This window comes from Vanacampus margaritifer, chromosome 2 (genome assembly GCF_051991255.1).
Source record: "Vanacampus margaritifer isolate UIUO_Vmar chromosome 2, RoL_Vmar_1.0, whole genome shotgun sequence".
NCBI lineage: Eukaryota > Metazoa > Chordata > Actinopteri > Syngnathiformes > Syngnathidae > Vanacampus > Vanacampus margaritifer.
The window spans coordinates 52823502-52847564 of NC_135433.1; the positions used below are offsets into that span (position 1 = coordinate 52823502).

The 24063-nt window shown below is 41.8% G+C and overlaps 2 protein-coding genes across 2 annotated transcripts in view; both read right to left on the bottom strand.

The window, feature by feature from the left end:
- The window catches only part of carhsp1 (calcium regulated heat stable protein 1), a 28169-nt gene extending 19660 nt beyond the window's left edge, over window positions 1-8509 (bottom strand). Inside the window, exon 1 of the mRNA XM_077557749.1 lies at window positions 8317-8509. The gene's annotated coding sequence lies outside the window, so the exon portion shown is untranslated. The remainder of the gene's footprint in view (window positions 1-8316) is intronic.
- A 1776-nt stretch (window positions 8510-10285) lies between these two features.
- Window positions 10286-18403, bottom strand: naa60 (N-alpha-acetyltransferase 60, NatF catalytic subunit). Its single transcript, XM_077559297.1, has 7 exons — window positions 18206-18403; window positions 17360-17475; window positions 17117-17246; window positions 12351-12447; window positions 12005-12239; window positions 11763-11932; window positions 10286-11682 (listed from the first exon to the last, which is right to left on the bottom strand). Exons 2-6 carry the CDS (start codon window positions 17467-17469, stop codon window positions 11776-11778), a joined length of 729 nt encoding a protein of 242 aa, XP_077415423.1. The 5' UTR covers window positions 17470-17475; window positions 18206-18403; the 3' UTR covers window positions 10286-11682; window positions 11763-11775.
- Between the last annotated feature and the right edge of the window lie 5660 nt (window positions 18404-24063).

Here is a 24063-nt window from a genome sequence, read left to right on the forward strand (position 1 = left end):
AAATAATAATAATTTTCAGCCACTGGAGGGAAAAAAAAAATGGCAGCGTGCCTGATGTCTAGGCAGGTCCACCAATATTATTGACCACTCTTGGATTGGGCTATCTTGAATGGTGACAAAAATATGACAGATTTGTTATTAAAACAACCAGGAACTATTTTAAATTGAGAAAATTAAAATGCATAATTTATTTCATTGTCCTCATTTTTACTACACTTTACAAAACAAACATGTTTCCTACAGACAGAATTGTGACATATTTGCTGGGTCTTGTATAGTACTTTGCACTTGTCACAACTGGGTCAAAATAAGCTGCTACATTTTCACACGCCTAGTAGGACCATTATTCCATCAAGTCCAAAAAATACAAAAGCACAAACCCATCATGACCCAACGGATGCAGAAAAGACTCGTTCATTAATAATCCACTGGATCAAATCGCTGCACTGGCCACAACAGTAAGGTAAATATCTGAGAAGCAAGTTTGTCTTTTTGTTTACGTGCACCAAACTAATTAAATGGCTAGGGAATAATAATCAATTAGAAATAATAATAAGCAATAATCAAGAACACTCGTCCTTGCTGGCTCATGGCTGTCAGGGCAGTACGACGAGAACGGACGAGAAAGCTGGTGACAGACACCAGTTGAGCTATTCTCTTTGAAGGCACAATTTATAACACTTAAAATGTTATTTAAAGAATCATATTAGATACATGTTGACATACATTTTGACAAATAGGGCATTCCCCCAAGAGGAAGCTTGTATTGAAAGAAATAATACATTTACAGTATTTCTGTGGAAGTTGACTCAAATTCATTCTCTGGGAACCCTTTAATAATGTAATAAGGGAGGAATTCAATTCAATCACCGCTTAAACGTGATGCCAAGTTGAACTGCTTAAGTTCAAACTTGATAATAAGCTTATAAATGCCTCCTGGAGACATTCCTGTCATATTTTGGAGAGTCGAGTTTGCCTCTCAACAAACGGCAAGGGATACATGCAGGTACATGGGATACAATTTTAATGATCATTTAATCCAAAATGTTGTGCTTTGTACATTTTTTGATTTGTCCCACTCTGTACTGTATGTCTGTGTTCTTTTGCCGCTGCCTGTGTTAGCCAGGTTTCTCTTGAAAAATAGGTTTTTAATCTCAATGGGACCAACCTGGTTAAATAAAGGTTCAATGAAAAAGAAAAACATGCAGCAATCATTGCCAAAGATTAGGGATGCTTGATACTAATTTTTTCTGACATATATCAGTACGAGTACTCAATTTGAGTATTCACCGATGCCAAGTAACCAATACCACTAGCACTTTCGACACATAAAATTTATAGAAATACTTTTTGTGTGTTTCTGACAAAAGGCAAAAGGCAGAGGAGTCACACAGCAATAAAACATTTATACGGAGCCATAATAATAATAATAATAATAAAGTCAAATACCTAATTACAGGGATTGATCATTACCTTGACTTATAAATATATTTATATTTCTACAACTACTATATTCATCACAACAATTTAGTAGGAAGTTGCATGAAATTGAATAGGGATGAAGGCTGCCGATACCAGCCACCGATACTTAAGGTGCTCTCTTGTGGCGATTCTACTATCAGCAAATTAATTACGTTGTACGGCTAACAGAATGATTTTAGATTTTGTGAATTGCACCCTCTTATATTCCCTTTAAGACACAATGTCTGTGAGTACATTTTTTTATAAGATTTATGTTCATGCTTAGAGCAGGCCCGGTACCGGTTCGTGGTCCATTTGGTACTGGTATAGATTTAAAAAACAAACAAAAAAACATTGTACTTGTATTTAATTCACTATGTATGTAACCTAAACACATACAATCAGAAAGAAAGAAGTATTTGTTTGTTACTGTGTCAATTGAATTTTTATGCATCAAAAGTCCAAAGTACTAATAGTTTTCACATGGTGCTCAATATGGGTGAATGCTCAAGAGTGAACACATCAACATCCCTAAAATTGATGCACAACGTAAACATTTTAATGAGAGTGTTTTTCAGCAACATGAATGTCTCTCCACCAGTGACACTAGAATGCAATCCTGCTGCAAAACACTACACAAACTTGACAAATATATGCCATAATTAAATATGTGATTGCACTTTGCTAATATTCACATAGTCTTCAGTGTTTTGTAAGACATACAGAATACAAACTGGTGATAATTGAGGTTCTTGTGTGATGAAGCAGACTGAATGAGAGCCAAAAGATAAGACTATATTAACTCTTTGACTGCCAGACGTTTTCAGTAAAGGGATGCCGTCAGTGCCAGCCGATTTAAGCATTTTGACTGATATTTCAAGGTCCACAGAAAATTTGGTGTTTGGACTGTGGAAACACACATACTACCAAATTTCAATTTCATCAGAAAAAAAAAAAGTTTGTTTCTACCTTATTCCGTCAGTAATCAACAATAGAAAATGGTTAGTTTCACCCAAATGCTCTGTTTTGAAACAAAAAACGGAGAAATCAAGCTTTTTGTGAAACGATATTATTTCATGCACTTTAGTGAATTTGACACCTTTTTTTTTCCATGAATTATGCCACAAACACCTAAACAGTGCTTTACTTCTGTAAAACACTACCGCCAACAATGAAAAAGTGTTTTTTGATAGCAAAATATGTTTATTTACATTCAACAGTGTAACAATTTGACAAAACAATTTGGCAAACTATTTACAAATGTGTGCAACCGTGGTACTATTTACAATTGTGTGGATGTTTCAAATACAGTTTTTTTTTTTTGTAACACTCCCCTGTGTGCAAGGCGACGCAGCAGGATTTGCACAACAGATTAGTTTAGTACAACAGATTGCAGACGCTACACTTTTTTGCTGGCTTTTTTTTCCAGGGAATAGCAAGTATATACTGCAGTGTGTGTTTGGCCATGTTGCCATCAAATCTACTCTCAGGATCATGATACGGTGACATTACGGTGGTGTTACGTCTGGCTTCCTCATTGTCCTTCACTTCCTATACCGGGTGGTTGATCCATCTTATCCGCTCCATTCATGGTGGCATCGTAGTCCATAACCAGTGTCTTCTCCGTGATCAGACTGTACCCACTCCTCCGATGAATATGCATTGGACTCGGGGCACTCTTCGTCGTCCGATTGAACGTCCGCCTGAGCGTGCTCGGTTGGCCTCCTCGTTTTCCGGCATTAGCATCGCTAGCCAGTGAGGCTTTATGACGTGATCATAGCCGCCGCGTCAACGCTTCCAACTTCGGCGTCAACCTCGGAGTCACCATCATCATCATCGTCGTCGTCGTCATCAATGTGCTCTTTAGCATTGGTCAATGCTTTTCGTCTTTGAAAAAAATGCTCAAGCGTGAGCTGCTTGCAACCGGTCGCCATTATGGCTTTCTCAGTCGTTGTCCCCTCAACACTCTTGCTCCGCCTCACGTCTTCTACTGACACCTACCCAATCTTGTCCAAAGAGAGTCATCGCTGCCATCTAGGGGCCAAAAATAGGCATTATACTAACTAGATCTGCTTGATACTTTCAGCACAGCTGGCCAAGGCTTTCCTCCACCCGTTTCCAAAAAAAAAAAAAAAAACTTGGTGAACGTCTTTTAACGTCTTTGGCGCTCCGCCGTAGGTTTTTACTAAACGTCATTTAACGTTTTTGGCAGTAAAAGAGCTAATTAGTGGACAAATATTATTACAATGCACTGATGGAGAATTAAAGATGAGCATAGAAAACATGGAGAAGTGCTGTGTAGTGTAAGAGTAACATGAAAACTGATGTTTGGTTGCTTGACCTATAATGCAAACACACACACACACACACACACACTTGTACTTATATAATTGTGAGGACAGCCATAGACATTATGCATTTCCTAGCCCCTTCACCTAACCCCAACCATCCAAAATGATTGCCTACCCTTATTCCTTACCCTAACCCAATTCAAACCTAAACTCTAAAACCAAGTCTTGACCCTCAAAAAGAGGTCTTGAGTTGTAAGGACCGGCCAAAATGTCCTCACTTCACAAAAATGTCCTCAATCTGTTGGTTAAAGACGTATTTTGGTCCTCACAATGTCGTATGTACAAGTACACACACACACACACACACACACACACACACACACACAAACGTTTAACAGTGGGAGTAAAAGAGAATGGAATGCCACATTTTGAATATGCAGGTGTCTGATTACAACCTCCGGCCATTTGGCCTGCAAGTGCACTTCAACCTGTTGCAGTCGGCTGTGTGACTTTAACAGTCATGACAAACCTATAAACTCACAAACACACCCTTGCCCACCCCGTCACCTGATGTTTTATGTTTCAAACAAAAACATGCTTCAACTAGGTTCCTCTTGCAGATCTGCTCATCTGTTGGAAAACATTTACCCCACAAGTGCCTACACTCACATAACCCACCAAGTGGCCAAAATGTCAAACAATAAACCTACCTCTAGTTTCAAGCGGGTTTTTGTGAGCACATGTTCATTTTGCATCAATCACAAACGGTATGAACTCAGTTGTACAGTTCCATCCAAGATTATTACCAGATTTTAAATTAAAGTTAATTTCATTTGGTTATTGAGTACCAGTACCTATAGGCAGAGGTGGGTAGTAACGAGTTACATTTACTCCGTTACTTTTTTTGGGGGGGAAATGTACTTCTAAGAGTAGTTTTACCACACAATAATTTTTACTTTTACTTGAGTCGATGGGTGAAAAAGAAACGCTACTCTTACTCCACTACATTGGGCTACACTAGAGTCGTTACCCGCCGCCCCATTCGCACATTAGATTTACCGTATTTCCACGTAAGCGCTCCGCTTGACTGACTGTGAGGGAGCATTTCCGCGGACACTAGTGATGTGACACAAACGAATCGAGTCTTTTGAACGGCTCTTCAAAGTGAGAGCCGTTCAACCCCCTTCAACGCGCCCCACCATGTTCGCTTTTGGAAGGAGTGTCATCTGCGCATATTGCCGTCAATCAAACAATTAACTTGTAAGTGGCTCGTTAAGTTTTGAAACAAGCAAAAAAGTAAAAAAGAGGATAGCTCTACCGGAAACACGTGACCTCAATTCTATTTTTTTTACTAAGCCTAAACGTAACTGTAACACTAAACCTAACCATAATCTTAACTCAAATTAACGTTAAATAGTATCATTTGTATTTTTGAGCATATTTCACTGTTTTAACTAAGACGGCTGTTGGCGCTTTAGTCACCACCGGAACACATGAGCCCCATTTGAACACCAAAGTTGTTGCGCAGCGCCAACGAATGGCGAATGTAACGTAGCGTGTTTGCCGTACATTGTGTGTTATACGCTTCACGTTGGTTTGTCTGAACAATTAAATAAAGTGGATGGAATCTGATTTATGTTGTGATGAAAATATTAAATAACAAAAGCATTAGCCTCGGCAGTTGAGATGGGTGCTGAAAAAGTACTGTACATCATTCTGTACTCTGCAGGAAGCTCCTTAGTTCACAACACCTGTTATTTGTTACTGAACATCTTTGTAGATTGGTGTAATAAACAGGCACAGCACTGTTCCATTTTAAACCCCGCTCTTGCAAATTCAAGCATTTTAAAACTTGTGGCTTAAATGCAAGTACTTGAAAAGTTAGGAATAAATCACAATTAAGTACTCCTAAGTTTTTATTTAGGTGTAAACAAATGAATAGCGCGTCACATGCAATTGACATTTTTAGAGAAAATGAACCGACCCCCTTTCTCTATAGAACATGAGAATTGCAAACTGAGCACAGAACATAACACAACTGTGTATTGGAACAAGACAAAAGGGAAAGAAAACAAAACATAAAAGAGGTCTAATCAGTCAATAAATTCTTCAAATTATCAAATACCAACGAGGCTTGCTTTGTTTTAACCCTTCTCAATGTCCTTTCAAAATGTTCGTTTTCCTTAATATAAATAAATAAATTAATTAATTAATTAAAAAACAAAGGTCGACATTTAAATCACGGTTGATTTGAGGACTATTTTAAGTCCGTCTGTACGTCGGGCTTCGTTCGGAGGCAACGCGTTTCCGATGGAGTTGTGTTGTTGATGTTGTTTATCTTCAAAATTTCTACATGTTTTGTATACTGTTTTGTACAAATTAACTAAATAGTTAGTTATTTAGTTAATAGTTAAATTTTTTATGACTACTTTTTACTTGAGTCTTATTATTTTGAAGTAACGCTACTCTTACTTGAGTACAATTTTTGGCTACTCTACCCACCTCTGCCTATAGGCAGGAAATAACAAGTGTCAAAAGACTGCAGGATGAGTTAGAAGATTAAATGTGTGTGTGTTGGGGGGGTCTAAAATCTTTCAAATTTGAAAAAATATTATTCTCGTTCTGCACCAAACACATACAGAAAATGTACCAAACTGTGACTATGAGTATCATGGCACATCAGTAAGCCAAGATATGATGTGTGCCACTATGGAGGACCAAAAGTGTCAAAATTAAATAAATGAATACACCATTAAATAATTAAATAAATGTGTCATTAATTAATTAAATGTTTCATTTATTAATTAAATATGGAATTAAATAAATCAATGTGTTATTAAATGTGTCATTAATTAATGAAATTACCTATGATTATATATATATATAATTATTTCTCTATTGAATTAATTATTTCATGGTCACTGTGTTGTGGCGTTTCATGAATTTATTTTATCTGTCAAACTTACTCATCAAAGTTTGATGGGCAGGTCCTAACACTGCTGACCAAGTCAAGGCAAACCTATTTCAGAATAGTGAATTGATGCAGAGCGAGTAGCTAGTAAACACAATTCGATAGGCTGGGTGGCGCTATTGACCTCAATAGGTGCGTTACCATTAGACTCAGATTTACGCTCTCATGAGGTGCTTTTTGAGACGTGTTGAAATGGAAGTCACTTTTTTCGCACTTTTTTCCTGTAGTCATGTGACCCCGCCTGGTAAAAGGAAGTAGGAAGAACAGGGCCACTCGCTTTTGTGTCGGAATTGCTTTCTGAGGGGACAACAAGTCTTATTGAGCCAAGGCTACCGAGGCGCCATACACGCATTTATTCTTGTGACGATACATTAGGAGCCGTTAGCGTGACGTGACCGCCTACAAGAACTGCGAGATCTCGCGAGAGTCGAGGCGGGACATTACGAGAACTACGCCTCAGAAGCAAATCACTCTTCAATGGAAACACCTACAAGTCAAAACTGTACTTTAGCAAAATAGTAGAAATATCGCTTTTATTTTTATGTTGGTTTTGCACAATAACAAGCCTCGATCACTCTATATCAGAAAAAAAAAATCCATCAACTTAGCCACCATGTTTCTAACCTCTTCAGGCCGAAGCAGTCGATTAGTCAAGATTTGAGTGAATCAGCTAACTTTAACGGGCGAGTTTGATAGATAAAATAAATTCATGAAACGCTGCAACACAGGAACATGAAATGAATAAATACAGAAATAATCATATATATATATTTATATATGTAGGTAATTTGATCAATGACACATTTATTTAATTATTGGTTTATTAAATTCCATATTTAATTAATAAATGACACATTTATTTGATTATTTAATGGTGTATTCATTTATTAAATTTTGGCACTTTTGGTCCTCCATATGCCACAGGCAATTACCAAATTTCCCTTAATTGGTCGGAAAATGAATTATTACAAAAAAATAATGTACCTTTGTTCATCAATAAATGCCAGTGACGTATAGTGGCAGGCAGACCTGCAAGTAATTACTTTTTTTTTTAACTACATGGAAGAAGGTACATACCTAACCTGTGTATGCACTTTTGACATTTTTGTTTGGAGGTCTAGAGTTGTGACACCCTATAGCAGTATGTTTGTAAAGGACCAGGCTGGATTTTGAAGTGGCTGTTTTCGTCAAATGCTAATGTTTAAAAAATGTGTTTAAACAAACAAACAAACAAACATTGAAATGAACATGAATCTCCTTTGAATTTGACAGGGGCAAGTCGCATCAACTGTATACCCGCAACATTCGAAATGCCAAACACGCACACGCGCACACGCATACGAAGGAGACAATGAGCTTCTGGTGGCTTGTTGTCAACATCTACAGAGAGGCTCACCTTTGCAGCACTTCAGGGAGTATGGCGTGTTTTCGAGAAACAATGAATGCCTATCACAAACGTTATATCACGCTCAAGTAAGCAACGCAGAGGAAAAGGCAAAACGTCGTGGAAAACAAGTAGCGAGTACTTCAAATTTCGATGGGGGGGAAAAAGCGTTTTTAAAGTCAACACTTGCGTTGTATTCTGCCACTCACCGTCTCCTTCAGTGACACCGAAGAACGTCCTAGAGCCAAAGCAAAACAAGTACCGTTCTGTGTTTTAGGGAAGTTCTGTCGTGCAGGTTCTGTGAGTTATGTGGAGCTCACTCAGGTTGTGAGGTTGGAATCATCCAGGAACTTCAAGCACAGCAGCTCTGGCGGACGGACGGTCCCTCTCACTATTTTTGCTGAATAGGCGGGGCTGCCGCTGCCTTTGCGGTGACGTCAGTCAATAACACGTTACGGTAAATACAGATAGATACAAGCGGTTCTTCACAAAAATGAAGAAAAATCACCTGCTTAGTTCAGAAATAGTTACAATTATTATTTATTTGTCATTGGATATCACTGTGCATTTAAATAAAAGTAGATACAGTAGGCCTATGTGTGTTTTGTTTTTAATGTATAGAGTACTCATGTAAAGGTAAAAAAAGAAAAAATTCTCAGTACAAAACTAAAAACAATGTTAATAGTTAACTAGTTGATAACTAGGCACAATTTAACAAAATATATGTCAATAACAGAGTTTCTTTTATTATTATTATTATTTTAAATAGCATCCATAGCAGAAAAAAACAAGCATGCTACATGTCACATTATTAAGAGAAGGCTGGCAGTATTTCTAAATACATTTTAGAATGTCAAATAAAATGTTGGAGGAACTTAATTGGGGCTACAGTTTTCTGACAGGGCATTAGCCCCTGCAAGCCCCAGTGTAGCACCATCCCTGAATCCATCTAGTGTGAAACATGCGCCTGTTTACTTGAGCACAAAACTATGCTAGCAGGAAGCCATGACTTATTTGGTTGCATGAAAGGCAACAGCTGGAGACAAGTTATTTCTATCATGTAATGTTTTATCCATCACATATACTGTACTTCATAGACACAGAACAAATATATTTGTGATTGATACATAATTTTAAGAAAAAAATAGGTGAAGCTGGATAATTCTCTGCACTACCCTGGTTGGGAATGACTGAGCTATGCCATTCCTGGGCCTACAATTTAAAGGCAAAGTGGTGATAAATAGATAACTGAAGTGAAAACTGTTTTTAAAATGAAAGTTGTTTTGCGTGATACAATGCAGCACTGGCCCCTAGTGGCAAGGAAAATGTGACTGTAACACGTCCTACGGTTGCTAAAGTAAAGGTGAAAGTGCTAAGCCAATGTGAATGTAAATAAATTGTAAAAAAAAAAACATCCCTACCAAATATTTAAATTTTGAACAACTTTTTTTGTTTTTTATCAGGATGTGCCTTTGTACACCACTATTAAAAATTAAACACCTTTGCCAAATGGAAAAATGCTAAATTGAAGACTAATAAAACAGCTCAAAAGCAAAAACACCATTTTAGTCGTGGCATGAAGTGGAAATTTACAATTTGTGAAAGAGTGGTTAGCATGTCCATGCCCATTAAACTCAGGGTATTCTGCAGGAACTCTGGTTGAATCCCAAATGACTAAAACATTCATGTTAAGTTAACTGAAGACCCTAAACCAGTGGTGTCCAAACTCGGTCCTCGGGGGCCGGTAGTCCCGCAGGTTTTGGAGGTTTCCCTGCTCCAACGCACCTGTTTCAATCAACAGGATTGTTATCAGGCTTAGTAGAGCTTGCTGATGAGCTTCAGCTGTGTTGGAGGAGAGAAATATCCAAAACCTGCGGGACTACCGGCCCCCGAGGACCGAGTTTGGACACCACTGCCCTAAACTATCCATATAGGAGTGGATGCGAGCATGGGTGGTTGTGGATCAATTTAGGTTGTTTTGTCTCTTGCTAAAAGTAAATGGGATGGACTCCAGCTCATCCTAATGAGGACAAGCATTGTAAAAATGTGTTAATGTTTTCTTTTTCTTTTTTTAAATGTTCCAAAATTCAGAATCATTTCAAAATAGAAATTAAAACATCAAATTTAGTGCTGATCAGCGATATTAAAAAAAACATTAAAAAAAAAGTCAAATAAATGTTACAATCCAAGTTAATTGTATTGCATACAAACTTATCTGAAATATTCTTTTGAAATTCACACCTTTGAACAACATATTTCACAGTCACTGTTACATAGAATGTGTGATAAAATGCAATCAAAGTGGAGAAAGTACAGTAACAGAAAAAAATATGGACTGAATGTTATTAGACCAACATTTGGCACTTTATACGTACGCACGCACAGACATGCGCGCGCGCACACACACACACAAACAAACATGTAACAAATATTTCTGTTTTGGGAGCATCACTTATACAGTTTATCCCCATCAAGCAGATGTTAAAATCAAATTTTTAAATATGACAAATGAGTGGTTATTCATTTACATTAGCAGCAACTTCACAGACAGGAAGCGACAGACTGCATCCAGTTATTTGAAAACTTTTAAAACAAGGACCTGAGCAACTGTGCCCTTCTTGTACGGATTATACTACATGGGTAGTTTTGAAAAACAACTCAATATCCATGTTTTAAAACAGTACTCTTATGCTTATGCGAAAAGCCTGTAAACAGTGTTGTAGCGTGTTCCAACTGTAGTAATAAGCCAAAATGTGTTTGTCTGTGCTGAAGCTAATGTCATAAATATAGTACAGTACATTTAATTATTGCACAAAGAAAATACATTTCATCAGTTTTCAAAAGGGATTATCATTTAACACGTCGGTGATACTAAAATAAATGCCAATTTGCACTTCATTGTTCCCAAAAATTACTATCCTACACTACAGGGCTTAAAAGCATTGTTAGAGTCACATTTTGTTCTTGGGTCCCTATGTCACAATTTGATATGGACTCAAATTCTATCCAGTCAAAAAGAGAAAGGGTGTGTATTTCAAAATGGGTAGCAGCAATATAAGACACACTGTACACTATAATGTATATGAAATCTATTTCTTTAGTATATATAATATACCAATAGTAGACAAACAAACAAATTAATTGGATGGAACATAGGTGGGGTTTGAATCATTGGACTCTATTCCACTACAGTGCATTTACAATCCCTTCCACACCAAAACAAACACCTCTGCTCTTGCCACCTGTTTTCAGAGATAGGTCCCATACGGCACCGTTTTGGTATGAAAAGACTAAACAAACACAACTATCGCAATCCTGGAACGGGATAGAAGAACTGTTGCCAAACATTTCCTTCGCAATTGTTCCGTACTGTCAGTGTAAACACAACATTGCACTTTTCAACAATGCAGTGCATGTTCAGCAGCGTGCACAGAGCTACAGACCCAGCTCTTGTGTGTGTCAAGCATGCACTGAATCAGGTTGAACCCAGAATCTGTGTCCTACACAGCATGCTGAAGGTGTGAATGTACAACTGCATTGGGGAAGACTGATGAGAAACAGAACACTTGGGCCTCCTGCAGGGAACAGGGAGAGAAAACATTAGCAAATGAGAAATAGAAATAACGACAGCGGTGATGCGCAATGAGATCCAAACCTGCAATGTTGAGTCACATTGTTCGGCTGTACTGTATGCCAGTCTTGGATGCGATGTTGGACCATGGCAGCAAAGATCGCAGCAGAGACTGGGCCTGTCGATACAACCTCTGTGGGATGGAGCAGGGGCTCAGGTTGGCTAGAGTTGAACCAATGTGATGGATATAATCAGTGCAACACTTGGTTAAAGAAAAATATACGGACCAATATGATTTTTTAAATGGGTAGTCGACAAAAGGATATAATATTGTCCAAGGTGGATGGCCCCCGTTGATGTAGAGCACATATGTGAATCCATCTTTCAGGACGCCACGTATGGAGTAGTAGTAGGGCAGGTAGTGGTGTTGCTTGAAGTCCCTGTTCTCGTAGAAGTGGATGGCAGTGTTGTTGGTGGTGAGAACATGCAGGTAGATTGCCTTGCAGTGGTCCTGGGCTGTCGTCGAAATGTGCTCCTTCAGACTGTCCAGCAGTAAGGAGCCTGAAGTGAATGGAGACCCCGGGCAGAGAAAGATCAATCAGTGTCAAAATAATTTTGGGATTTAGATGCAGATGACAATTTTGTAGCGATATTGTGTCAGGTAAACAGTACCTATGCCATGTTTCCTGAACTCTTTAACCACTCCCAGGCTAAGGATGTAGGCTACCTGTGTGTCCACAGGGAAACTGGATGCAAGAACATCTCCATCCTGACACACAATAAATAAAAAACAAAATAACATCTGCATTTACATTACTGTAATATTCGATGTACAGTGGTGGTACCTTGACTTACGGTAGGAGTTCAATTTTCTCTGTGACCACACTCATAACTCAATTGGGTTCTATTACATATTAAATCAATTTTCTACATAGAAATGAACTGAAATGCAATTAAGCCATTCCAACCACCCCACAAAAATAAAATGTTTGTTTGTTTTTAATAAAGACATTTTTTAATCAATGTGTTTTGAACTTGTACATAAATAAAAACTACAGTTTAAAACACCAACTTTGGCATACATTCACGCCTGTCCGCACAAACTGCATTTGACTATTTATGAAATTGCATCAAAACCTCAGAATTGCCCAGATTGCGTTCGGTCTGACCGCAGCTTAGCACTGCTTAAATATAGGAAAATAAAATACAACTGAACTGCATCAGATATTAGCTCAACACAAGTGTCTTGATTGGCGGGCTGAAACTTGCCTGCCTTCGTTCCGTATTGCAAATAATTAATTGAAAGTGAACAAACTGCTTAAAAAATTATATGTATATATTGTGGTGGACTTTAGGACCATGCCTCTCACCCAGTAGGCATACAGCAGGGGGTGTGTTTTATATGAATGTTTGTTGGCGCAATATTCTCCATTCTGTTGTTGGCAGTCGACAAATAAAGATGTGTTTCCAGTCAGTCGTATACGCTCCTTACTACTGCCACATTGGTGACCCTGACGTTGAAAATGTTTCGAACAGCGGATGAAGAGGTGTCCTGCTCCTTTCGGCCATGTCGCCCCAACTCCCGCAACTTGCAGCCGTCGCCGCTACCGCGAGGCTGCCGGATTTCTGGCAGAGCGACCCGGCCTCGTGGTTTCAGCATGTTGAAGCGCTTTTCCACTTACGAGGACTCACCGCTGATGAGCCAAGGTATTACATGGTCGTGGCGGCCCTCGACCAACTGACTACACGTCGTGCTATGCAGCTATTGCGCGCACCTCCACAGAGCGGGAAATACGCCGCGCTCAAACAACTTCTGCTCAGGAGGTTCAGTTTGTCGGACTCGGAGAGAGCAGACAGACTCCTTTCCCTACCCGGGTTGGGCGATGGCACAGCAGTGGACCTCATGGACAAGATGCTGTCGCTGTTAGGCTCGGATGAAGGCAGATTCGTTTTCCAGCACGTTTTCCTCCGGCAGCTACCGCCTCCGGTACGCGCGGTGTTGGCTAATTCCGCTTGCCTGGCGTCCTGCGATTATCGGGCCTTGGCCGAAGAAGCGGATCGAGTGTTGCTGGCTACGAGACGATTCGCCGTGCAAAGTGTGGCAGCCGATCACCTCCTGGAGGCGACGCTGGACGCGGGCCCGACGGTGGTGGCCGGAGTGGTGACACGGAAGCGGCGTGGAAGGGCTCTGTTTCTTCCACAAGCAGTTCGGCATCAAGGCTAGACGTTGTGTTCCCCCCTGCACCTTCGAAGCTCCGGGAAACTCCAACGCCGGCGTTCCATAGCGGCTGTGGGCGCCGGCAATGAAAGCGAGCTGCTCTTCATCACAGACTCATCATCAGGGAGACGTTTCCTGGTGGACTGCGGGTCGCAAGTCAGCCTGCTTACACTCACCGCCGCGGACAAGGCGGCCAGTAGCAGCGGACCGTCCCTGTGTGCAGCTAACGGCTCACCCATTATCATCTTTGGTTCCAGGCTGGTGACTGTGTGCTTCCATGGACGTGATTTTCAGTGGAACTTTATTGTTGCTTCAATCACGGTTCCAATTATTGGCGCGGATTTTCTGTGTGCAAATGGACTGCTTGTTGATGTTGCTAACCGCCGTTTGATTTACGCTGTTTCTTTCGCCACTTTCCCGTGTGAGGCTGGGGGACTCGGACCATTAGCACACGCAAATTTTTGGGCATCGGGCGATGTTTATCAGCGTTTGCTGTCTGATTTTCCGTCGTTGACGACTCCCGCCTTTTCCACCGCCGATACTAAGCACGGGGTGGAGCATTTCCTCCCCACCGTTGGCCCGCCAGTTTTTGCCCGCACGCGCCAACTTGACGCGGCCAAATTGGCAATTGCGAGGGAGGAGTTTGCTACAATGGAGCGTTTGGGGATTGTGAGGTGTTCTAACAGCCCGTGGGCTTCGCCCTTACACATGGTGCCTAAAAGCAATGGTTCCTGGCGGCCTTGCGGTGATTTTCGTCGGCTAAACAGTGTTACTACGCATGACCGTTACCCCATTCCACACATTCAAGATTTTTCCGCGTGTCTGGCTGGCACCACAATTTTTTCTAAAGTGGACTTGGTCTGTGGCTATCACCAGGTGCCTGTGCAGCCGGTAGACGTGCCCAAAACGGCAGTGATAACCCCGTTTGTGATTTTCGAATTCCTGCGCATGCCTTTTGGCCTGAAAGGGGCAGCACAGACTTTCCAAAGATTGATGGACTGTGTTTTACGCAACCTCGACTTTGTGTTCGTCTATCTTGATGACATTTTAGTGGCCAGTCCTTCACCGGAGGTACATCTGTCGCACTTAACGCAGGTTTTCAAGCGCCTCGGTTCACATGGCCTACTCGTCAATCCGGCTAAGTGTCAATTCGGTCTTACTGAGATTGATTTTTTGGGCCACTGTATATCGGCGCAGGGTGCAGTTCCCTTACCTGCCAAGGTACAGGCAGTGATTGATTTCCCCCGCCCAGCCTCGGTTAAGGCGCTGCAGGAGTTCTTGGGCATGGTTAATTTTTATAACCGCTTCCTTCCGCGTGCAGCCCACCTCCTGCAGCCTCTTTACAGTGCCTTAAGGAACAAGAAGGCTAAAGACCCCCTCGAGTGGTCTCCGCAACGGGCACAGGCGTATCAGCAAGCTAAGGACGCCCTCGCAAGCGCGGCCCTCCTCGTCCATTCGATCTCCACTGTGCAGGTGGCCTTGACTACAGATGCGTCCGATATAGCTGTAGGGGGAGTGGTTGAGCAACTCGTGGCGAATGTGTGGCAGCCCCTTGCGTTTTTTAGTCGTAAGTTGCGGGATAACGAACGCAAGTATAGCGTTTTTGACAGGGAGTTGCTGGCGCTGTATCTCGCGACGCGACATTTTCGTTTCCTTCTTGAAGGGCGCCGTTTCACGGCTTATGTGGATCATAGGCCGCTTACGTTTGCGATGTCAAAGGTTACTGAACCGTGGTCGGCCCGCCAACAGCGCCACTTGGCGGCCATTTCCGAATTCACGACAGACGTTCGGCATGTGGCGGGTAAGTGTCACCCTGTGGCTGATTGTTTATCGCGCGCGATTGTATGTCCAGTCCAGCTCGGGATAAATTTTTCCGAGATGGCTGCGGACAGTCCGACGACCCTGACATCCGCAACCTCAAAGCGGCAGGTACGGCTCTTAAACTTGAGGATGTGGTGATGCGCGAAGGCGATCCCGCTCTCCTCTGCGATGTGTCACGGCCTGTGGTTCCTTTGGGATGGCGTCGGAGAATTTTTGACTCTATCCACTCCCTCTCACACCCTGGCGTTCGTGCGTCGATCAAGCTGGTTGGTGCCAAGTTTGTCTGGTCTGGACTGCGTAGGGATGTCAGGGAGTGGGCGGCGGCGTGCGTGGCTTGCCAGCGTGCCAAAGTTCACCGGCACACCAGGGCGGACCTCGAACCTTTTCCAATTCCAGCTAGGCGTTTCGACCATGTGCACGTTGATCTGGTAGGCCCCCTCCCTGCGTCACAGGGTTTTACGCATCTGCTCACTATGGTAGATCAGACCACGAGGTGGCCGGAAGCTGTCCCCCTGTCCTCCACAACTTCGATGGACGTAGCCTGTGCGTTCCTGTCGTCTTGGGTCGCGCGTTTTGGCACGCCGTCCGATATCACCTCGGATAGGGGGCCCCAGTTTGTGTCGGGACTTTGGTCTGCCTTAGCGGAGTCCTTGGGTGTGCAGGTACACCGCACTACTGCCTACCACCCACAGGCTAATGGGTTGTGTGAACGTTTTCACCGGTCGCTTAAAGCTGCGCTGCGGGCTGCGCTTTCCGACGGTAACTGGGTCGATCGTCTTCCTTGGGTTTTGCTCGGGTTGCAATCGGCTCCGAAAGAGGATCTTAACGCCGCCCCGGCCGAGTTGGTGTTCGGTCAACCTCTTCGCGTCCCGGGTGAATTTCTGCCCGAAGGTCCCGACGCGCGGCCCTTTCTGTCGGGGATGCCCCTGACTCCTGCACTGGTTCACCACTGTGTTTCTAAGGTTTTTGTGCCGTCGACACTTATGTCTGCCCGTTTTGTTTTTGTGCGCCACGATGCCCACCGGTCGCCCCTCATGCCACCATATGACGGCTCGTTTCGGGTGCTTGAGCATGGGGTTAAATATTTTCTGCTTGTGGCAGGCTGGTGAAGCCCCCTGTGAGGTTTTCCTTTTGGGTGCTCTTCTGGGTGTTCGCGGGGGGCCTGTGTGGTGGACTTTAGGACCATGCCTCTCACCCAGTAGGCATACAGCAGGGGGGGTGTTTTATATGAATGTTTGTTGGCGCAATATTCGCCATTCTGTTGTTGGCAGTCGACGAATAAAGACGTGTTTCCAGTCAGTCGTATACGCTCCTTACTACTGCCACAATATATATATATATATATATATAATTTATTTTATTTTGTTTACGGTAAATCTCTGCAATGAGAACATCTTACCTCTTTATGTACTTTGGTCCGACCTTTGATCTCGGCCACAATCATTCCCACAATGCCTCCTCTGAAGGTGGCAGCGAGAGAGAAGAACTTCTTGTTCGAGGTGATGTCCTGGTACCATGAGTCTGGGTACCTGGGGTCAGGTCACAGATCAAAACAAGCTAGTATTCAGCAATCAAGCCCAGAATAATTTAAGATGCCAACATGAAATGTTTAAATAGGTTCATTAAGTATAAATGCTCTTACTCAATTGGGAACCAGTCACCACAAAGCAGTTTCACACTGTCTATGTCATCGTGACACAGGAACCGTAGCTGGACTTCACTGAGAGCTGTGGGAGGCACCACGTCACTCATTCACACCTGGAGACAGGGGATGGGATTGAATGAGTCATTGTCACGACTCAAAATAAACTATAAAGATTAGTTTATTCTTGGTTTTATAAGAGAACAAATCAATATAAAGTGCACCAGCCATGTTTTGGTGACAAATGATACAAAATAGATATGGCAACGTCACCAGAAGATACCCTCAAATACTAAAGGATCATTAATTTATCCTGCAGTAACATTGCTTTCCGTTCAATAAAATGTAAAATTCATTGCACTTCTGATCAACACAGCAACTACATATACCGATTACCAAAAACAGAACTAACAGCTTGATCCTCAAATTACTCTGCAGACAATAGAACAGAAAATAAAATGCAGTTGACAGCAAGAACAGTGTTAGGAAATCTAGACTTTATGTGGCGCAAGAAGCATGTTGGGGATTACGAATTGAGAAATCAGACAACAAAACAAGGACTAGAGTGCAGAATGTCAGAACCTGGAATTTTTCGGTGTAATTTTCGTCATAAAGGTTTGCAAAATCACGATCTAATTCCACATTACTGCGGGCCTAGGAAAAAATGCCTGCACAACTTGACCACACACCTTAGGGACAGTAACACAGACGTCACCATTTCAGTGATCAATAAATAAATAAAACAAACTTGTTACAATCACCAAAGAAAGAAGAACAGCTTGCCGCTGCTACAAGTCAGTTAACGACAGCTAAGCTAACCTTTTGGCTAGGCTAACGTGGTCATACCTTATTTCAACCCTCACACCAAAGGAAAGTCAAGGAGGTTTATATTGTTTTGTTATAAACCGGGCGGATCTCTACTTTGGATGCAACATGACAGAACACACGTCCACTCTTAATTCTCATTACTGTAGTGGCTGCTAGACCGAAGCTAACCGAAGCTAACCTGGTCAAAGCTCGCTACCGGATGTTTTTTTTCCTGTTTACGGCAGTTGACGCAACTGACGTCACTCAAAAACGTTTTGTTTTTTTTTACCCGTGGTGGCAGGGTTTGTTTTTTGTACTTCCACCTACTGGCCACGTAATATATTGCTATCGTCATCACAGTACTATACACATTTGCGTTTTTATTTTTATTTCATTTAAATGTTAAACTTTTTGTTTAATTTAATTGCAATATTCGCTGCATATTTGCAATTTAAAGCATTTTCCTCTATGCAGCTCTTATATGCTCACAATAAAGTTAGTTATTTGGCTTTCAAGTCCAGGATAAACCTAAAATACATTATAATCTTTACAGGTGACCTCAGTTTGACTTTATCTAAACTTTACAATGCAAGGTCCAACTGTTCTATATTTAGGTGCTGGTAGATTAGATTCCACTATATTACCAGAAATCCAAAGAAAGAAGAAAGTGATGAGATTTAAATGGTAATGGAATAAAAGTTAAAAAAATAAATAAATAAAATACATTCTTACTGTATACTGTATACAGTGTGAAATAGTAGAATGTTAATAAATAGTGAGACAAACAGCATGTTTTGCACAGTATTAGCTGCAGGTAATACAAATATGGCACAAAAAGCAATACATGATATAGAAGAAGTGACTTTCTAGGTGTACAGTGCCTTGCTCAAGGGTACCTTAATTACCTTGTCAGGAAGCATACAAGCATTTCTACAACAACTATTTGCCATTTTTTTCCCGTAGCGGAATTGGAACCATTACTCCCTGTTTTCAAAGCCAAAGCCCTTGGCTCAAAACAAGACCTTAAATAAACCTGCTTATCTCCTATATTTATGGCATCTGTTGCCTTCCCAGTGCTTGGCCTGCCATTAAACTTTTACAAATAGCATCTCAAAATGTATTGAAGGAAGAGGAATCACATTTTATTTTTGCATCTGTATGATAATACAGATACAGTGACAGTTACACAAAGGTCATGAGAAAAGACATTTATCAAGCATATTCAAACAATTTTATACTTGAGACGATAATGAATTCAACAGTAGGATACATAATATTATTTATTGGTAAGGATTTTTTTTTAAAGTCAGCATTCAAGTTTTTTGTTTGCAATTTTAAGATTTGTTCATGAATCAAAAGTCAACATTAGTCATTTACTTGTGAACAACCTTCATTGCCATGTGGTCACCTCCAACATGGCTACCACCCTGTACCCTATCCTCAATACCCCGCCTACCTTCGCTCATGGCCAACATGATGTAGTCACATGCACCTGTGGTCAAATAAAGACAAACACAATCAGAATTTCCGTTCAGAAGTTCCAGTGGCACCTTTGAGGATTCACGCCGATAAGAGGCCTTTTCATCCACACGCTGCCTATGAGGATCAGGTAGCTACTGTGTGCTCTGTATGATCCAAATATTTTATTTCATCATCATTAACAGGGTACAGCAAGGCTTAAAAATCATTTTCATCCAGCCCCGTGTTCATTTCAAACCGTGTGTATTGATTTAACTTTTTTTTAAGGCTAATATACCCTCTTTTCTTGACTCATCTTGATAATGTGAGTGAATTCTTCTTCACCTATTTTCGTTGTCTTACTGCATGCTACTGAGAATAGTTAGGGAGCCTCAAGAGCATCATTATTGAAGATATATTGGGCCCAAATGAGATCGGCTATGGATTACGGAAGTGCACTACATGTAGGCAGCGGATTGCCATCTTAATAAATTAGATGTGGAACAGGCACGAGCCTTGAGAACTTGCATTGGTGCCTTTAATACACGTCCAGTGTCAGCCTAGCAGGTCGAGGTAGGAGAACAACCACTGAAAATGTGTAGATTGGGATTAATGATAGCTTGTTGGGCACATCTGCAAGGACACAGAAGTAGTCATCCAGCTAAAGCCGTTTTGGAAGACTGTTGGGAGCATGAAAAGGTGTGCTTCTCCAGTTTTGGGTGGGTTGCTAATTGTTTGTCAGAAAGCGTTGGATTGACAAATTTGGTTTAGATCACTGCAGTGATAAACTAAGAACTTCTTTTATTCAGCCATCAGTTGATACCAATTTGTGTCAACTGGTGGAAAGGGACAGCAAGATGCACCTGCAGGGAGAGTAGCAGAAAACTATGAACACCATTAGCATCTGATATGTTGATTGTATTTACAGATGGCTTCAAGGATACGGACTCCAAGCGCAGTAGGGCAGCTGTTCACGTTCCGGACTATCAGGGTTTCATTAAGCATAGGTTGCCGGATCATTTGTCAGTTTTTTCATTTGAAATTTTGGCAATATTAGAGGCTGAGTCCAGACACATAATGTAGACAATAGACTGGTTGCTTCAGATACTCTGGCAGCACTCACACGCATAGCAACAGCTGAGTCATGTCGCTGGGATTTAATTTACAAGATACATGAAAATTTGAGTAGGATTAGGAATAGAGATTTGAATGTGGGTTTTATTTGGGTTCCAGCACATGTAGGGGTGGAGGGAAGTGAGAGACTGCTGGCATTCTTGATAAGCAGGCTGTCAAACTGGATACAATTTCACTGGTTGCTCAATTATGTAAGGCTGAATACAAAGTACTAATAAAAAGGAAGTTGCTTGAACTTTGGCAGGAGTACTGAGACAACACCGACACTGGAAGACATTTCTATAAAATACAGGCACAGGTTGGTGTGGAAATAAACAGGAAGACACAATTTTTTACTCATCTTAGGGTAGGTCATTCTGATTTGCATTTCACCCTTCATAGGATAGGTAGGGACCCGACTGGCAAATGTGATATGTGTGGCCAGTATGAAACTGGTCGACATGCGCTGATTGACTGTAGAACAAACGACTCAAGCGGTATTGAAAGAGCAAAAACTTGCTTCTACCTTTGAAAATCTTCTTGGAAACACACTTACAGCAAAACTGCAGAATACATTGATTATTATTATTTAAGAAAATAAGAATAAAAGAAAGAAATCAGGTTGTTGGGAAGGATATAGTTTTTTGTTTGTTTGTTTGTCGTTATACTTTTATTTGCGGCTCCACACTCCCATCCAGTAGGTGGAGGTAATACACCCAATTTCCAACCACCATTTCAATTCACAAGAAGAGGAAGAAGAAATGCTGGTCGCTGGAATATTGTTTTTCTATGTATGTGTCTGAATGTGCACAAGGGGACCAAGGGGTCACACATTTTGTAGAGGTGTCTAAATGTCCAAAAGAAAAATACAGTATGTAGTGCATTCAAAGGTACCCACAATGCACCTGGAAAAGTAGTGAACATCGATGGTCACTTAACCTACTAATATAGACCAACCATAATGCATTGCGAGCAAGAAAACAAAAAGGCACGAGCGCCAGCATCAAAGTGATACAGTAATTCTAAAATAATTAATTTGTTTTAATTGAAAATATATAAAACAAAGGTTTTAGTGTTTTGTTTTTGTAGTGTTTAGGGTTTTTTGTATCATCTTAATTTTTTTAAATAGTAGCTTTTAGTTGTTGTTTTGGCGAACAGCTACTTTTGCATCACCCATCCACCTTAGTTTACCTTACCGCAGTACAGTAATATGGGGCGGCATGGCTCAGTGGTAGAGAAGTTGGCTCCCATCTGTGAGGTTGTGGGTTCGAGCCTCACACCTGATGACCATGTCGCAATGTTTGCGTGAATGGGTGAAGCAATGTAAAGCTCTTTGGACACCATACCATAGTCCTGCAGGTTTTGGATGTTTCTGTTCTCCAACACAGCTGATATGATCAGCTCATCAGCAAGCTCTACATACATCTAATAACCATCCTGCTGATTGGAATCAGCTTGTGTTGGAAGAGGGAAACCTGCAGGACTGCGGCCCTTGAGGACCGGAGTTTGACACCTATGATCTAGATGATAATTTGATTTTTTTTTTCGCCACAGACCCAGTAAGATATGGGGCAGCATGGCTCAGTGAAAGAGTGGTCATCTCACTTTCGTGAGGTTGTGGGTTCGATCTTTACCTCTGGTGACCAAATCGAAGTGTCTTTGAGCAAGACGCTAAACTCCCAAGACATTTTCTCCCAGTGGACCTAGCAGCGCCCTGCATGGCAGCAGCCAACCACTGGTGTGTGAATGTGTGTGTTAATGGGTGAATGTAAGGCATTTTAAAGCGATTTGGGCACCATATGGTGTAGTTCAGGGGTACCCAACTAAATTGGCAAGAGGTCCACAAACCCGATCAGCCCAATTGACCGGGGTCCGGACATGAAAAACACCCAATCGCAACAATTTCATTTTCTGCTTTTTTATTCAATTGTAAACATGTCAATTAATTGACAAAAACTTACATTTCTTAAATAATTCCCAAAAATATTTAGTCTATTGTTCAAATATTTTGTTCATTAATTTCTTTTTTGTGCAAATATTCAATTGTTAAATCTTTCAAGGTTATGAATACAACAATTTTCACATTATTTCCTTTGTCTTTCAGCATTTCCTTTATGGCCGTTTATGGTCCTCTCCTCTCATATGTGTTTTCATAGCTGTGGTACCCAAAATGTCCTCAATAAATGTTTTAGTCTCCTTGTGATGGCTATCGGTCATACAACAAAAGCTAAGGAATGTCACTTACATCAGTTGATTGATTCAACATTCTCACAGTTGTGGACAGATTTTCTAAGATGGCACATTTCAGAGCACTTCCCAAATTACCTTCAGCCAGACGTTTTCCGCCTCAATGGCATCCCCTGTGATTTGGTTTCGGACAGGGCACCACAGTTCACTTCCTATGTCTGGAGGGCATTCTGCAAAGCCTTGGATGCCTCTTCTTGCCTTTAGTCTGGTTTTCATTGTGGGTGGGCCAACCAGGGCCTGGAAGCTGCCATGCGCTGTCTGTCACCGTCACCCTTCTTCGTGGTCTTCCCACCTCCCTTGGGTGGAGTACGCCCACAACTCACTTGTCTGTTTGACCACAGTTATGTCGCCTTTCAAGTCGGCTTAAGGGTTCCAGCATTTCCCTTGCATGAGAGGGATGTCTCAGTTCCTTCTGTCCAGTTGCATCTTTGTCAGGCCTATCGTGTTTGGCGGGATCCACGTGCTGCCCTGTCCTGTCGGCAGCTGGCAGCTCAGCATCAGGTTCCGGCTCCTGTCTATCGTCTTGGCCAGGAGGTGTGGCTTTCCACACAGGACTTGCGTCTGGCTGGGGTGTCCAGGAAGTTGGATCCTAGAGTCATCAGGACTTTGAAGGTTGAGACTGTGATTAATCCTGCGACTTTCAGGCTCCTGCTGCCTCCGTCTCTCAAGGTGCATCCCGTTTTCCACGTTTCCCTACTCAAGCCTGTCGTCTCCAGCCCGCTGTGTCCCTCGCCGGTGCCTTTTCCTCCTCCTCGTGTGATTGATGGTGAGCCTATACTGTGAGGTCTATCTTGGATTTCAGAAGGAGGGGTAGGGGTGTGCAGTACCTGTTTGACTGGGAGTGTTAAGGTCCTGAGGAGCATTCTTGGGTCCCCTTCTCTTGGATCCCGGATCTGTCTCTCATCCGAGATTTACACTCTCTCCATCCCTTAAAACCAGATGGGCCACCAGGGGGTGTCCGTTGAGTGGGGGGTATTGTTGTGATCCCTGTTGTATGTAGATCTGTTTTTTCTTTCTTTCAATCACTGGGGCAAGTAGATGGGCAGAGTCTCTAGTGCACACCTGATTGTCATTATCAT